At 49.4% G+C, this 17,095-nt stretch overlaps 1 protein-coding gene and 1 long non-coding RNA gene across 3 annotated transcripts in view; one reads left to right on the top strand and one right to left on the bottom strand.

Annotated features, from left to right (window-relative positions):
• The window catches only part of SMARCB1 (SWI/SNF related BAF chromatin remodeling complex subunit B1), a 29,829-nt gene that overhangs the window by 1,748 nt on the left and 10,986 nt on the right, over window positions 1–17,095 (bottom strand). For both annotated transcript variants that reach the window (XM_019757721.3, XM_019757720.3), the window contains exons 6-7: window positions 10,512–10,678; window positions 6,430–6,620 (exon numbers count right to left, since the gene is read on the bottom strand). In XM_019757721.3, coding sequence (XP_019613280.1) covers window positions 6,430–6,620; window positions 10,512–10,678 — 358 coding nt within the window. The remainder of the gene's footprint in view (window positions 1–6,429; window positions 6,621–10,511; window positions 10,679–17,095) is intronic.
• On the top strand, window positions 10,887–16,982 carry LOC141569232 (uncharacterized). Its single transcript, XR_012492719.2, has 3 exons — window positions 10,887–11,327; window positions 11,456–11,626; window positions 16,858–16,982. It is a non-coding gene; the product is annotated as an uncharacterized LOC141569232 (long non-coding RNA).

Below are 17,095 nucleotides of genomic sequence, written 5' to 3'. Positions count from 1 at the left end.
GGGGTGGGGGTGGAGGTGGGGAGCGGGCAGGAGCAGCGGGGGAGGGAGTGGGAGGCTGAGCTGACAGCTCTCCGGGCCTTGGTTCCCAAGTCTGTGGCACAGGAGCCGGAAGAGGCACCGAGGCCACAAATGCCAGGAGGGCCTGTGTGCCTCTCACCTTCAGGGCAGACAAGCCTTAGAGCGTGGCCCTAACTGTGATCCTCTCCCACGCCTTCCCAGTGTCACCACTCTAGCTTGTCCAGGCCCTTTTCTCTCCCCTCCAGCTGGGCAGCTGCACCTCTCTCCCGAGGCTCAGCCCCACGGAAGGCCTGCCCTGCTTTCTTACAGCTGGCCCACTGCAATCTGGAGCCCTGCAAAGCACCATCAGCTCTGAGAGGAGTGAGGGCAGGCAGGGCCCAGGCCGGCACCTTGCGGACGTTGATGGAATCTAAGAGGATGGGGGCCTTGGTTTTGACACCTCATCTGGAAAATAGGAACAATGTTATCGTCCTGAGGGATTTTCAGAGGATTACTATTACTAAAGCAGCCAGCACATATCTATCAAGGGAGCTTCCCAGAGGCCAGGGGTCTCCTCACACAGCTTCCCTGACACCTGTACCCATGGTCACTTGAGTGGTTGGCTAGAGAGGAGCATCCACCCAAGCCTGACTACAGAGCCCCCGTTCCTCATGACACCACATTGTGTGGGGCAGCCAAGGGTCGGTTCTGGCCTCCCTGTACTGCTCTCCTGGCCTGGGGACTCAGCCACCATGAACACACAGGACACAGCTCACAGCTGTCCCTGGCTCCCCTGCAGACATGGGGCTCACCTCTTGTTGCTGAAGCTTGGCCCATGGGGTCCACGCAAACAAGGCCCAGAAGCCTGAGCTCATGCTGGTGACTCAGAAGCCAGTGACTGAGCAGCGCAGTCCCCCACCCTGTGGTACCCTGGGGCCGACCCCTCCTAAGCAACTTGACAGCTGTTCTCCAGCCAGTGCAGTGGTTTGACAATCCAGGAACCACCCAGCCACAGACCCAAACATCATTCTTCACCTCAAGGGCTCCCAACCGCCTTCTTTAGGAGGGCAGACATGAAAGGCGCCAAGCCCACGCCGAGGGGAAGAAAACATGTTTTCCTTTTAATTTAAACAAGAGCTGGTGAGTGGGTCCTGGAGGCCCCTTTGTTTACCTCCCCCTGGCTCTGGGAAGATTCCACTCCAGTGGGTCTGTTCTAAAATAAGAACGGCTCTAACCAAGAATGGGCCTGGAGCCAGCAGGCTGACTCCGGTTTGGGGGGTGCTACCCTACGCCCCACCCCTTCAAGGGGATTCTGATTCACAGGCCTCAAGGCGCCTCCCACCCCCAGTGTCCAGGAGGGGAGGGCAGTGTCTGAGGGGACAGAGGAACTGGGGCAGAAGCTTCTGGAGCATCCTGGGTTTCTCGTCAGTGTGATCTCACTTTGAATGACCTCACATGATACAACAGACCATCTGAGCAGCACTACCATCACCACTGTCTAAACGAGAGAACAGAGACTGAGGAAAACAACCTGCCCACAGCCACTCAACTGGGAGGAGGAGCCGGCAACACTTGACATCACCGACCTATTCAAGATCAACTGACTTTTGACAACGGTGCCAAGTCCGTTCAATGAGGAAAGAGCAGTCTTTCCAACAAATGGTGCTGGGACAAGAAGACCTTGGCTTAGGCAATGGTCTGTTAGGTAAGACACAAAAACATAAGCAATACAAAGAAAAACAGATAAATTGGATTTCATTGAAATTTAAAAATTTTGTCCTTCAAAGGGCACTGTCACAAAAGTGAACAGACAAATCACAAAATGAGAAAAAGATATTTGCAAATCATGTATCTGGTAAGGGACTTGTATCTAGAATATATAAAGAACTCTTATAAAGAACTCTTCAAACGTGTGTATGTTTGTGTGTAATCAAACAACAGACAAAGGATTTAATTACTAGCCATTTTCCAAAGATATAGATGGCCAATAGCACATGAAAAGATGCTCAACACCATTAGTCATTAGGGCAACACAAATAACCACAGCGAGATGCCACTTCATCCCCACTAGGATGGCTAGAATCAAAGTCAGATAAATAAATGCTGGTGAGGCAGTGGAAAAAATGGAAACTTTCCACTGCTGGTGGGAAAATAAAATGCTGCAACTACTTTGGAAAGCAGCCTGGCAGTTCCTCAAAATGCTACACAGTTACCACATGACCCAGCAATTCCACTCCTACCTTGTTTCCCTGAAAATAAGACCTAACCGGAAAACAAGCCCTAGCATGATTTTTCAGGATGACATCCCCTGAACATAAGTCCTAATGCGTCTTTTGGAGCAAAAATGAATATAAGACCCGGTCTTATTTTCAGGGGAACACGGTAGTACACACCCAAGAGAAAGGAAAATAGGTGTTCAAACAAAAACTTGTACATGAATGATCCATAGCAGCACTATTCTTAGCCAAAAAGTGGAAACAACCCAAATGTCCATCACAGATGACTGGATAAATAAAATGTGGTCTATTAAGACGATGGACTATTACACAGCCACAAAAAGGAACGAAGTTCTGGTACAGGCTACCACACAGATGAACCTTAACACATGCTCAGGCGCCAGCCACACAAGACCACACGGTCGTTTCCCCCTGATGCAGTTTTGCTTTCCATAGTTTCAAACATGGCTGAAAATATTAAACGGAAAATTCCATGGTCTGAAAATATTAAATGGAAAATTCCAGAAATAACAATTCAGAAGTTTTCAATTGCATAGCATTCTGAGTGGCGTGATGAAATCTTGCGCTATCCCTCACCGTCCTGTCCGGGCTGTGACTCATCCTCGTCCAGCATCTCCACGCTGTATGTGCTACCAGCACGTTGTCACTTAGTGGTCACCCTAGTGATGAGATGAACTGCCGCAGTTATCCCAGTGCTTGTGTTCACATCACCCTTATTTTACTTAACAGTGGTCTCAAAACAACAGTGATGCTGGCTGGCAGTTCGGATACGCCAAAGAGAAGCCCTAAATGCTTCCTTTAAGTGAAAAGGCATGTAGGAGTATGCACAGGGAAAAACATAGTATAGACAGGGTTTGTTACTATCTGTGGCTTCAGGCAGCTACTGGGGAAAGTACTGCCTGTGAATAAGAGGGGACTATATACTGTATAACTCTATTTATATTAAGTGTCCAGAATGGGCAAATGTATAGACAGAAAGTAAACTAGTGGCTGCCCAAGGCCAGGAGACTTGGGGAGAGGGGGATGAGAGGGTGACTGCTAAAGGGTATGGGGCTTCCTTTTGGGGTGATGAGAATGTTCTAAAACTGACCGTGATGGCTGTACACTCTGCAAATATACTAAACACAACAGAATCTTACACACTAGACGGATGAATCGTATGGTATGTGAATTATTCCTCAATAAACCTATTATAAAACAAATAAGCAAGCAAACCTTGCTGTCAGGGCAGGTGGGCAGAGCTCCAGAAGTAACCTCAGTGGCTCTTGGTCAACCAGTCCTAAGGGACCCTGGTGTCTCCCAACCCTGACGTTGTGCAACTAACACTGCCTCTCTGTCCCCCATCAGGCCCAGGTGCCAGGTCCCTTGACTCTGCCTGTCCCAGCTTCCTCCTGGCCAGCACCACCCCCCCGGCCACTTTACGTCAGGTTCCACACTTCCCACCTGCTCCCTCCCTCCCTGTGCCTGCAGCCTCTGGTGCCTTTGGTGACCACACGTACAAGTCTCCTCTGTTAGGGCACTGTTTCTCCGGTGTCCCCAACCTGGGACACAGGGCTCGCCTGGAGGAGGTGCCAGTAAGTCTGCTGGATGCAACTCTCCTCATAGGTAGCGGCTCACATGTCTTGGTGAATGTCTGATACCGTCACATGCTCTGCTCAACCCAGCTCCCACCCCCCACGCCCCAGTGGAGCCCTCTCCCTCTCCTGTCACTCACTGTCTTTGTCCCCATTCCACGGGCTCTAGGACATCTACATGTCACTCAGGTTCAGCTCTGTGCTCTAGAAGCTTAGGGCCCCCAACCCGTCTGCCACATGTCTTTGCCCCATGCTCACCCACGTCAGGCCTGCCCATCCCACTTGCTGAAGGGAAGCAGCCTGCTCTTTGCCCTGGTTCCCCTAACTGTGGGCATTTTGCCCCTGCTCACACGTCTTGTGACCAGCAGCTTGCCCTGCTCGATCACGGACATGACTCAATGCCATCGCTGAGAAGGGCACCACAGCCAGGCACTGGTTGGCGAGGGGGGAGGACAGGACTCCTCTGGCCCACTAACAGTCTGTCCCCTGGGCGACAAGCCAGCCCTGACCCAAGGTTCCCCTTCCTGTCCTTGCCAGCTCTCCCCAGAGCATCTGCCTACCCAGACCAGACAGACTGCACAACAGGCCAGGCCAGCGTGAAGCACTCACAAGGCCCGGTCAGCTGAGAAAACACAAGCAGTCATCCTGATGCCAAAAGAGGCTCTTGGGATGCCTCCCAGGTCCCCAAACAGGCTGTACCCCTCCTGCCTAGCTGGCCCGGGCTGCTGCAGAGGGGATGTGTACTCCCCTTCGTCCCCAGTGGGGTGGCCCTGCCTCCAATCCCAAGGATGTGAAATCGACACACTCAGCACTAGAGACCACGGCAGGACAGAGGTCTGTGACACTCCCTTTCCACACAACTGGAATTCATTAACTGGCTGCTGAGGTAAGGGGGGCATCCATCCATAAGTCCTGACCTGCCACCACCAGGGGCTCCCAATGGGGGCCTGCTCTGGAGCTACTCAGCACATTGCAGATGTCCCTAGGCTTGACAAAGGCTTTGGGCAGACAGCTTGGGTCACCTAGAGGTCAGAGCAGGAGGGATGGTGCCACATGTGTCGACACCCTCAGGGTCCTGCTGCGAAGAGCAGCTCGACACCCTGACCCCTACATCTGCCAGACAGACATGGGTTCTGACTCAGTCGGCATCTGGGAGATGAGGGGCCTGGTGTCCATATCACTCCCAAGAACTGCACACGGGACCGCCTCCCAGGACCTCAGGGTCGGCCCCAGGAAGCACGGCCATCCCGGACTGGTTTCAGGGCCGTCAGCCTTAGGTCCAGTGCAGCATGCAGACACATACTGACACAGCTCGCACAGGACCTCCACAGGAAGTGGGAGACGTGGGCCACATACCACCTTCCCTCCCCTCTCTGGGCCTGGGGTCGTCTGTGAAGCAAGACCACCTGGACGGCAGGACTGCTGGAGGGGTACAGGCGGTGACAGATGTGCCATCTCAGCCTGGATGCCGGGAGCCAGACCCCCAAGGGGCTCAGTGGTTTTCCAGGCCTGGAACCTCCAGCCCTGCGGGTGTATGGTCATTCCTTCTCTCTTGCTCAGATTTACAGCAAGCCATTAGAAAGCTGTCTCTTGGGAATTCTGGGAGAACTAGCTGAGACACAAACACTCACGAGCCCCATTAATTGTTTGCCTTTGCAAAAAGACCTTCATACTTGCTCCTCATGCACCATTTTAAGCTTCAGTCCCTAAGTAATGACCACCACATGTGGACGATGACAGTTTCATGAGCAGAATAAATCCTAACATCCTGTTTTGATGCAGGGATACTTAGCACCTCCCCCACCCACACACACACAACATCCAAACATGGAAGAGGAGTTCGGGGTAGGGTGGATATGACAGAACAATCCTGAGGCGGCCGAGCGCCACTGCTCAGTTAACACTTGCTGAAGTCTACCTCCTGCGAAGCCCGTGCTTCGCACTGTGGGGCTCCCAGAAACAGGAAGGCCACGTCTGTCTATCAAACAGCCCCTGGCCCCCAGTCCAGCCCCCACCCCTTCACACAGGACTTGGGACCAGGACGTTCTGTTTACGATTCCACCTTTGCAGGCAGCCTGAATTTAGCTCTTTGTCTTCCACGGCACCCAGTATGGGGTCCGGCCATGGGAGCTCACTAACTGGTCTTTGATTGAACAATGGCAGATGATATGACAGTAAAATGCAGTTGCTGGACTTCCGGACAGCCACGAGCCAGAGAGGGCTGTATGCAGCAGTCCTCGTTTGAGACAGAACCCAAGTCCATCAGATGAAGAACCCTGGGGTGGGCCACCCTGACAGAGGCACAGTCTGAGCAAGAATGCAGAGAGGAGGGAAGAGGGCTGCGGGGGGCTGCTGGCGGCACAGGGCGGCCCAGGGGAGTGCAAGGTGGCTGGAGGACTCAGGGGGCAGATATACCATCTCCTCAGATCCAGCCCCACTGGGACGGGAGGCGGGGAACCCTGCTGTGGGGCCACACGAGGCAGGAGCAGTGAGGCTGCCCGTGGCCAGACCATACTGCAAGGCTCCAGGAAGTGCCAGAGACATCACCACGCACAGGGAGAAGCCTTCTCCCTGAAACAGGTTTGCAGAGGAATGAGGGAGGGACCCATCCATGATCCTACCTGAAGGCATAGGTCTTCTGATGCCAGCTCAGCTGTCCCCGAATGCTGTAGGCGATGGTAGTGACAAACTCCCCACCCAGTCCCAGCTCCGAGCACAGCTTCAGGGCAAACTTCTCTGGTGAGTTCTCCTTCTCTGACATGTCCCACTCGAACTGGTCCACCAGGGAGATGTTCCCCACATGGATGTTCAGCTGGGGCCAGAACCAAATAACTCAAGTTAGAGCAGTCAGAGCCCTGGGGCCGGAGGAGGTGGGCCAGCCTGCTCCGGAGCCACCAGGCTGGGATGGACACTGCCCGCAACTTACGCACTGAGAACCAGGGCTGGCCCTCGTCCTGGCTGCAGATCACCATCTGCAAAACGGGGCTGACCCCACAAACAACTAGGGTGGCCACAAGGGATTCTGGCTCATGGCCTAGCAAAGTCAGCCTCAAGGGAAGACCCTGAAGTGGCCCCAGGACACCCAAGTCCCACCTCACCCCTACTCCTGTCCCCTTGCTCCCCGACCTGGTCAGTGCCTTTTCTGCTCTTCATTCCTGCTGGTCTTGATCTTGACGTAACTACACTGGTCAGGAAGGGCTCAGCTCAACTGTTACTCATCAGACACGGTCCCTGAGCCCTCTGAGCTACCAGCTAACCCCTTACTCCGTCCCTTTATACAGCGTGCACTGCTCAGAAATCATCTTAAGTGTGCTCACAGATGCACACCCCACGGTTACCAGCCCGTAAGGTTCAGCAAAGCCTGGGAGAGGAGCAGAGGCCCATGGCCGGCTCTTCCACCAGGCTCCCAGCAGCACGCTGCTGACTTGCAACCTACAGCCAGGAAAGGGTCCAGGCCCTGTGTTTGCAGCACCCAGACTAAGACAGAGCCTGTACCTATGCCTGCCACCTATGCCTGCTCCCAGGGACCAGCACCCCACACACAACTGTGCCTACTCTGAAACTGGACATCACCAAATCACACAGGAAGCACTCTTCAGGGTCCAGCTGTGTTCACTGGGCGTCATGCCCACGAGACTTCCTCCATGGCTGCGTCCCTCACTGCCGCCCAGTGTACTGTGCCACGTGAGCAGGCCACATGCATCTGCCCACTCACCCGACTGTCCTCGGGTGCTCAGCGCCCAGCCCGCACAGAGACTTCTCCCTGCCTTCGAGAAACATGGGGCTCCACCCCATCCTGAATCTGTTCACAAAGCCCTGTACCTCTGGGCCCTGTGAGCCACATTCCACTCACTGCAGCCGAACCCCTAGTCCTGTCCTGTCTCCATGCTACGCCCACACCGGGCAGCCACCTCAGGTTTGCAGAATGAAATCAGAAGAGCTGCCCCTTCTCCTACCAGGACCTGAAAGCCCAGTGAACCGTGTCAGAATTAGGACTGGAAAGAACGTGAAGCGGCAGGCAGCCCACAGAAACACATCAAACAGGACCTGACAGGACCAAACAGAATCAAACAGGACCAGCCAGCGCACCAGTGCACACCCGGCAAGCCCTGCCCTGGGTGCGACATTAGGCCTCTGGGCCACCAGGCGGTGCCATGCAGACTGGGTTGCCTATACCCCACTAACTGGCCATTTATTAAATGATATCGATTGTGTGCCAACCAAGGAGAGGCACCGGAGAAGCAATGGTGGGTAAAACAAACAAAAAGTTCGCTTCATGGGTTGACATCTGGGGGTGGGGGGAGAGAGACAGACCTAAGTCAAATACATGAATGTCTATCAGATGGTGCGAAATGCTAAGGGGGAAAAAGAGGGGAGGGGTAGAAGGTGTAGGGTCGGCCACGTTAGCCAGGAGGCCCTGGAAAGCCTCCCAGAGTTTGAACTGCCTGACATCTTCCATTTTAGGAAGAACTAAATGAACCAAGACAGCAGGCCTGTGGCTCCCAGGGGGAAAGGAAACCCAGCAGAGAGGACCTGAGGCTGTCATAAGGGCTCCGGCTTCCAGAGGGATCTGGGAAGCTTGCGGAGCAGACACTGGCTGCCACTGAGACGTCCGCTGGAGGGAGCCGGCTGGTGGTGGCACGGCTGGCCTCCGGGTGGGCTCCTAGACAAGGCAGAGCCAGGACCCCCGAACAAGCACACAGCACTGCTGCCAGGTTCTCACCTGTCTCCCCAGCCTCCACCTATATCACCTTATATATCTTTTCACTCCCTAGAAAGGGCCAAGCCAAGCCCGCAAAGTCTGGTGGTTTGACTCTCAGAAGCACTGAGCCCCCAGGCCCCAGCACCGAGCACTGCTGACGCAGGCCAGGTGCCCTGGTTCAGGAGGCCAGGCCTAGGCTTATGTCCCAGCGTCACCGAGAACGGCTGTACGTGGCCGCTCCGAGCTAAGGCGCTGCTCTGTAAGGAGACGCGCCTCAGGTGCCACTGCTCCAAAGATTCCCGTCTCCCACCAAATGTCCCAGGAGGCAGATGAAGAACGTCCTCATAGAAGCACCCAGCACTTTTGAAATCCCAGTTACACATGGGAAACCTTGGGTGTGACCTTCTGTTTCCTCACCTACCAGACAGGATACTGTCCCCGACACAGTGCCCATAGGCCTCTGGCCTGATAAACACAGCACTGTCCCACTGCAGCCGGGCTTCCCGGCAGCTGTGTCTGACCCCAGGGCGGCAAGCCCTCATGCCACTGAGCCAGGCAGGAAACACAAGCTGGGGACAGCCTCCCAGCAGCCTAGCAGCCGATGTCATTTACGGGTAGGGATTATAGGTGGGTCAGAGGACCTGGATAGGTCCCACGGCTGACAGCTGTGCAGTTATCAAGAAAGCCTCTGGTCAGGGAGCTGGGGGCAGTCCCAGGTAGAGTGTGAACTGCGTGACGGCTTTCTGTATGCCCTTTTGTCGGGATAACCAAAAAAAATAATAAAGCACATGGCGCTGAGTTCTGTGAAATAGTCAGGGACGCCAGCTGCTCACACTTGGGAGGACCCTGTGTGGGGCTGACCTGGCCACTTGGAACTCTGTGGTTGTGTGTGGCCAAGCCCAGAAGGCCGTGTCTTCAGCAAGGTTACAGGACAAAGATGCAGCCCAGAGTGGTGTCCTCACGGCCATGCTCCAGGGGTGCCAGGCTGCACATGGGGAAGCTCCCAGGGCTGTACCCAACACTCCCCCATTTCTCTCCCAGGACGCCCCCCTTCTTTCTCAATCATGCCCTTTTTCTGATCGTTGGCCATAATGTGAAACTGAAACAGGCTAAGAAAAACAAATTCATATTTCTCTCAAAAGAAATTAACTAAGCAAGGCGCCTGAATCAGTCATCAAAAACCTCCTGACAAAGGCCTGGACCTAATGGATTCACTTGTGAATGTACCAAACATTTAAGTAAAAACTAACACCAACCCTCAAATTCAGCCAAAAAACTGAAGAGGAGGCAACACTTCATAATTCAGTGCCCTAATACCAAGGCCAGACACTACAAGAAAGGAAAACTATAGACTGATATTCCAACAACAAAAGAACAAACTCCTGATTCAAAAATGGGCAAAGGACTTGTATAGACATTTCTCTAAAGAAGACAGACAAATGACCAATAAGCACACGAAGAGATATTCAACTATTACTAATCAACAGGGAAATGCAAATCCAAACCAAATGAGATACCATTTCACACCAAGCAGGCTCTGTAGCAGGCTGGCCTGGGCCCAAATCCCAGCTCTACCATTTCTTAGCTGGGCAGTTGGGAGCAGGTGGCCTCCCCCTCCTACATGCCCACCTCTTCATCTGTAACACGACAGGTAAGGCAGCAAGACCAAGACTGCAGCGAATTACTGAGACAGTACGGGGTGTGTTTGGCCTGGCCAGTCTATGGGAAGACTATGGCAGCATCTTACTGGGGGCTTCCCGCTCTGCCCATCAGTTGGCTTCATGTCCTTTGAATGCTCCCACAATGTTACTCAGAGCAATCAGCCCCACCCTTCCTGGGGCAGTAAGCAGAGCCCCATGCTGTCTGGAAGACAGCTTTCCAGGAGACCTGTCCCACAGCATGGACCCCGAAGACAGGCTTCCATCAAGGACTCCACGTACCCTTAGCGCCCCATGACCCCCCAGGACAAGGAAGGCCCCAGCACACAGAGGAGCTACCTACCTTAATAATGACACGTTGGTCTGACTGGTCCTCCAGGATGCTGTCTGTGGGATAGGACTCGATCTGCTGTCTGATGGCAGAGGCGATGGCTGGCACGAATGTCAGTGGGTTCAAATCCAGGTCGTCACAGAGGATTTCCGAAAACATCTCCGGGGTCATGAGCTTCTCTGAAATCAGGAGAGAGGGGAGGGACTGCTGACTGATTACAGGGCCTACTCTCACTGTGCTTGGCCCTGACCTCCCCCACCTTCCTCCTCTGCCAAACCTACTGAAGGAAGATGAGGATGACAGGGAACTGAGGGTGGCCCTCCCGGACGTGACAGGGAGAGGAAACAAAGGATGAACATCCCCCTTCCGGCCACCATTCCACACACACCTCCTCCTCCACACCCCTAGGGGTGGTCAAGGCCCTCAGTGTCCCCCTATACCAGGTTCTCCCAGCTCCCGGGGAATAGAACCGCACCGCTCAACCAGTTCTAACCAAGGAGATGTTTGGGGGAGGGGAAGCCAAGGCACTTCAGCTGCTGTGCGCATCCACTCTCCTCTCCTCTTTGACCTAGGCAACCAGGGCAGCCCACGCGAAGACGCAGGGAGAAGACGGCCATCCACCTGCCACACAGAGAGGCCTCAGAGGAAACCAATGCTGCCAACACCTTGATCTTGGACTTCCAGCCTCCAGAACTGAGAGGAAGTAAATTTCTGTTGTTTAAGCTCCCAGTGTGTGGAACTTTGTTATGGCAGCCCTAGCAGACTAACACAGGTTCCTTTCAGATAAACCACTTTGAGGCCAGTGTCCCATTGGAGAAATGAGCAGAGGTATGTCTGTCCACCACTTCCTCACCAGTAGAAAAATCTCAGCCTATAGGATTTATCCATATTTTGGCTTAATCATGTTCTTCCTTCCTGATGCTCCAAAGTTTCTTTTGTCATTTCCCTTCTTTCAGAAATATTAGGCTGCTTGTGGCTGTTTACAGACCTTCCCTCAGTTTCTCACTGTAGACAGCACATACACTCAACAAAGTGACAAACATGGAGGAATGTACGGAATCTGGATACGTAACCACACCAGGCGTGAGCTCACGGGAACCCTCTATGACTGGCCAGACTACAGCAAGGTACTGTGTGATCCAATGTTTTCTCTCAGTTCTGCCCTGTTCCTGTAACCCAAGCCGTAATGACCATGCACCACTCTGGGCTGAGCCACAGACAAGAGAAAGCCAAGAATGAATGCCCTCATGAGCACACAACATGATTCCATGATCAAGAACCAGGTCTGCTTAACAGACAACCAACCTCACTAGCCCAGAAGGGCTAGAGAGCAGCTGTCCTAACAGACCCTGGACACTCAGCCAGGCTAGCTTCAGTAGCTCATGTAGCAAGCAACTGTAGCTTATTCTGAAGATCGCAGCAGGAAGCTGAAGTGTGGGGGCCAAGCACCCTATGAGGACATTGTCCCCAGCATTTTTCAAAATTAACCTTTTTAGTTTGTGGTCATTGTAGATGCCTATGCAGTCTTGATTACTGCAGCTATATAGTAAGGCTTGAGACTAGGGAGACTGATTCCTCCCACTTTCTTCTTCTTTTTTCAAAATTGCTTTAGCTACTTTAAGTCCCGTGTGTTTCCATGTAAGTTTTAGAATAGTTTTATCTGTATCTACAAAAATTCTTGCTAGGATTTGCATAGGAATTTCATTAAACTTGTATATCAATTTCGGGAGAATTGACATCTTGAATCTTCTAGTCCATGAACATGGCTGTGTGTCCACTTATTTAGGTCTTTATCTTCCTCAGTGTTCTGTAGTTTTCGGCATTCAAGTCCCACACATGTTTGTTAGACACACCTAAGTATTCCTTTGTATGTTGGGTGATTATAAATGGTAATGTATTTTTGAGTGTCCACATGTTCACTGACAATATACAGAAATACAACTGATTTTTCCATGTTTATCTTGTATCTTACGACCTTGCAATTCAGTTCTTCTAGCTTTTTTTTTTTTTTTTTGGTAGATTGCTTGGGATTTTCTATGTAAACAATCATGTCATCTACACATAAGGACAGTTTTATTTCTTCCTTTCTGATCCACATGTCTTTTATTTCATTTTGCTTTATTGAACTGGCTAGTACTTCTAGCACTATGTTGACCAAAGTGGTAAAAGTAGACATCTTTGCCTTGTCCCTGATCTTAGGGAGAAAGTGATCAAACTTTCACTATTAAACATAACATAATGTTAGCTACAGGATTTATTGTAGGTGTTCCTTACAGTTTTATGTGTAGTATTATTTGCAGCACTCCTTTCCTTTTGATAGCTGCAGGGTCTGTAGTGATAGCCCATTTCATTCCTAAATTTGGTAATTTGTATTTCTCTCTTCTGTGGTCAGTCTTGCTAGAGGTTTGTCCGTTTTACCAATCTTTTCAAAGTACCAGCTGTGTTTCAGTAATTTTCTCTATTGTTTTGTTTTTAATTTCATTGATCTTTGTTCTTCTCTTTATTATATCTTGCCTTCTGCTTGCTTTGATTTCATTTTCTTGGTTCTTGAGGTGGGAGCTTATATTATTAAGACTTTTCTTCTTTTCTAACATGTGCAATGGTGCTATAAATTACCGTGTCCGCACTATATTAGCTGTATCTTACAAATTTTGATGCTGTATTTTTATTCAGGTCCATGTATATTTTTTAACTGAATTGAGGTTTATGACCCATGGTATGGTTTATGTGGTGTATGTTCCAGAGACTTAAAATGAATGTTTATTCTGCTGTGTTGGGTGGAGTGTTCTACAAATGCCAATTAGACTTTGGTGGTTGATAGTGCTGTTGGGTCCTTCTATCATCTTGCTGATTATCTGTCTAGTTATTCTACCAGTTATTGAAAGAGAAAAGCTGAAGTCTCCAATATAATTGTGGATTTATCTATTTCTCTTTTTAGTTCTATCAATTTTTGCTTCACATCACATAGTTTCCAGCTCTTGTTTAGTGCATACACATTTAGAAATGCTATGTCTTCTTGGTGGATTGACCCTTTTATCATTATTTAATGCGTTTCTCTAACTCTCGTAGTTGTTTTTGCTCTTAAGTCTGCTTTATCTGATACTAATATAGCAACTCCTGCTTCCCTTTGTTTGCAAGATGCATCTTTTTCTACCTTTTTACTTTCAACCTACCTACCTGTATCATTATATTTGAATGAGTTTCTTGTAGCTCACATCGTTGGGTCATTTTTTAAAACCACTCTGCCAATCTGTTTGTTAATCAGTAATTACTGACATATTACTAGGGCTTAAGTCTGCCATTTTATTTTTGTTTTCTGTTTTCTTTTTCGTGCCTTCCTGTGGGTTACTTGAACATTTTTTAGGATTACATTTTGATTTATCTATACTGTTTTGAGTATATCTCTTTGTATAGCATTTCTAAGTGGTCCTCTATGTATTTATTACATTACCACATAATAACTTAGTCTACTGGTTTCTTCATTTTACAAATTCAAGTGAAGTAACCTTACTTCTCTTTATGTCCCTTTACCCTCCCCCATTTATAATGTAATTGCTTTAAATTATTTCCTTTACACACATATAGAACCACATCAGACAGTGTTATACTTTTTGCTTCAACTGTCAAACATAATTTAGAAAACTAAAGAGAAGGGAAGCCTATTGGATATACCGTATTTTTGCTTATCATGTTCTTCCTGATATTCCAAAGTTTCTTCTTTTGTCATTTCCCTTCTTTCAGCCATTCTTTTAGGTTAGATCTGTAGGCGATAGCTTTCCTTCATCTGAGGATTCCCCCTTCATTCCTACAGGATATTTTCACTGGGTGTAGGATTCTGAATTGGCAGTTGTTTTCTTCCACTGCTTGAAAAACACTGTGCCATTTCCTCTTGCCTCAATGGTTTATGATGAGAAATCTGCTGCTATTCTAAATCTTTCCCTGTAGATAAGATATCATTTTTCTCTGTCTGTTCTCAAGACTTTTTTCTTTGTGTTTAGTCTTCAGAAGTTTAATTATGATGTACCTTGGCATGTATTTTGGGTTTATCCTGTTGAGGTTCGCTCAGCTTCTTGAATCTGTCATTTGGGATTTTTTTTTAAGCATCCAAGGTGATCACATGGAAACAAATCTCTACAAACTGCTTTTTATAGCCATACCCTGTGGTGCAGACCCTCAGAACCCTGATGACCCTTGGCCTGTGTGCAAGAACAGGTTCTATACCTTTCCCTGAGGCAGCTCATGGCCCTGCCCTAGGATTCCCTCATCCCCCTTTGGGGCAAAGGTGGCATCTATGCAGGCATGTGCTCTTTCAGCTGCTCATCCTTTCTGGAGGACTTTAACACTCCCCTAGAAGGCTGAATGTTGAGGTAGATGATGCCATATTTCACCAGTAACTCAGATAAGCTCCCTTTCAAGTCCTTCTCAGAGAGGATAACCTCAAGCTCATTGCTAACTGACGTCTACCAAGGGCTTGTCAGAGACAAATCCTGGTTAGAAAGGATGGCCGAATGATGTTTCCTTCATGCTTCACATTTTTCATCCCTTTGTGACAAATACCCTCATGTCCACCTTTAAGGTTATTTGAAATTTAAATCAGTAAGGTGAATATGACTTAAAAAAAAAAAAAAAAAACAGCAAATCAACAGTAATTCTGAACATGGTCTTTCAACTACCATGCCAGGGGTGTGGTCTCCTAACAGTTAAGAATCATAGCCCTAGACACACTAAATACCACTCTGGGCTAAAGAGGAGTTCACAGAACAACACTATTTTAGTCCTCCAAGTGTTTGTACTAAATTACATTCAGTGGGATATGGTATGTTACATGAGAACTATGAGGAACAGTCTGGAGAAACCCATGATGGAGTTCACGGACAGATGCTGGTCTTCATTACATTATCCTGTGTCCTCTTCATGAGGGCTGTGGGAAGAGGTTCTCTCAGATTTAAGGATTATGTGTGATTCTGCTTCTTCTGAGCCACTGGCTGCTGCTAATCTTGACCACACTGAGAACTGCAGAACCAATCACCGTGTCTCGCCCTGCCTGGTTCTAAAAGGCCGAGTCATGCCCATCTTCTAGCAATGGATCCTACTGAATGTTAAGTATGAACCAGAGCGTTGGCTTCATTGTATACCTCCTAGTTTCATTTCCCCCTTTATCCAGTTTTCCCTAACCACTCCTTTTTCATTTGTTTTGTTCTTTTACACCAAGCATCCTTATATACACTGCCTTACATCCCTTCTGAAACAGGGTGAAGGTATAAAGAAATAGCAGGAGCTTTCTATGTGTTGTTGAAAGAAAAGTAACAAGACAATACATGCATTGTTTCAATATGAACAAAGATCCTACGTTTGGCCAGGTTCTATGTTAAATGCTATAAGAAAAACACCAATAAAAAACAAAGTCCCTGACCTCAATGGGTTGAAACAGAGGGGGAGAGAGATGAATTAACAAATAAGTGTAACACAGGCCAGCTGAATAAGCAGGGAATGGTATGACAGGTGAAGCTCAGCACTGGTGGTGGCCTGTCACCTGTGAGCTACCCCGTCCCCGTGCTGGGGCAGCACCAGTACACCGCACCTGCCTCCATCTACACTCATTACAACCTCCTGGAACTCCTCACTGATTTCTCCCCTCACCCACATCTCCCCCTGGCCACATCATCCCTTTGCCAACATTCTCTCTCTCGCCAGCTAGCCTGTGGGCCCTGGAAAACAGGCATCTCAGCTCTCAGGCCTTGTTCCCAGGGCTAGGCAGAGGCACCTTGGACTCCAGCCCGGCATGCCTATTGCCAGGGGATGACCAAAGGAAGTAGCCTAATCCTTCCAGAAATCTCAAGGCCATCGAGTATCAACAACCACACATGTTCCTCCCTGAGGAAATCCCCTCTGGGAGAAAAATGTTGTAAGCTAATATGTTATCATGGAAACATCTAATAGCAGGGGGAGTTTTAGCAATCTAAGGCATCCCAACAGAAAATTTTGCACCAATTAGGAAGACCTAAGAAACCAGGAAGATACTTACCAGATAAGTAAAGAAAAATAAAGTTATTCTTGGCACTATATTACAACTATGTCTTAAGTATGCTTGCATATGCAAGTGACTGGAAGGAAAAATCTAAAACAAACTATTAGGGTGGTGAGATCCTGGTGACTTTAAACTTTTATTCATTTAAATATTCACTTTTTTAGTCTGAATATAAATAATATGTCTGTTGTAAAAAGTCTGAGTCAAAAAAATAAAAAATAAAGAACAAAAGAAACAGATGTGTAATCCTCCTTCCCAGATGTGGTAAGGACTCTAAATGCTCTAACAGACGTCTCCTCCTAACCTCTCTTCTGTTCTACGTTTGCACAGAAAGTTACATTTGGACTTTGGGAGCCAGCAAAGAACAGGAAGAGTAGGGTTCTGACCCAGGACTTAAAGAGTGAGGATGGAGAGAAGAACAGAGGGTGAGAGCAGGCCTCCCAGCCAGGTGGATGACAGAGGCATGAGCATGCACGCGCAGCGTCTGAAAAGGCAGGGTGGACACGGCTGCAGAGGAGACGCGTGGAGGACCTGCAGCAGCATCAAGGTCACCATGAGCCCTGTGGAC

This window comes from Rhinolophus sinicus, chromosome 9, assembly GCF_057876585.1.
Source record: "Rhinolophus sinicus isolate RSI-liver-muscle chromosome 9, RSI-T2T, whole genome shotgun sequence".
In the NCBI taxonomy this organism is placed as follows: Eukaryota; Metazoa; Chordata; class Mammalia; order Chiroptera; family Rhinolophidae; genus Rhinolophus; species Rhinolophus sinicus.
This window is presented reverse-complemented; position numbering and strand designations above follow the sequence as displayed.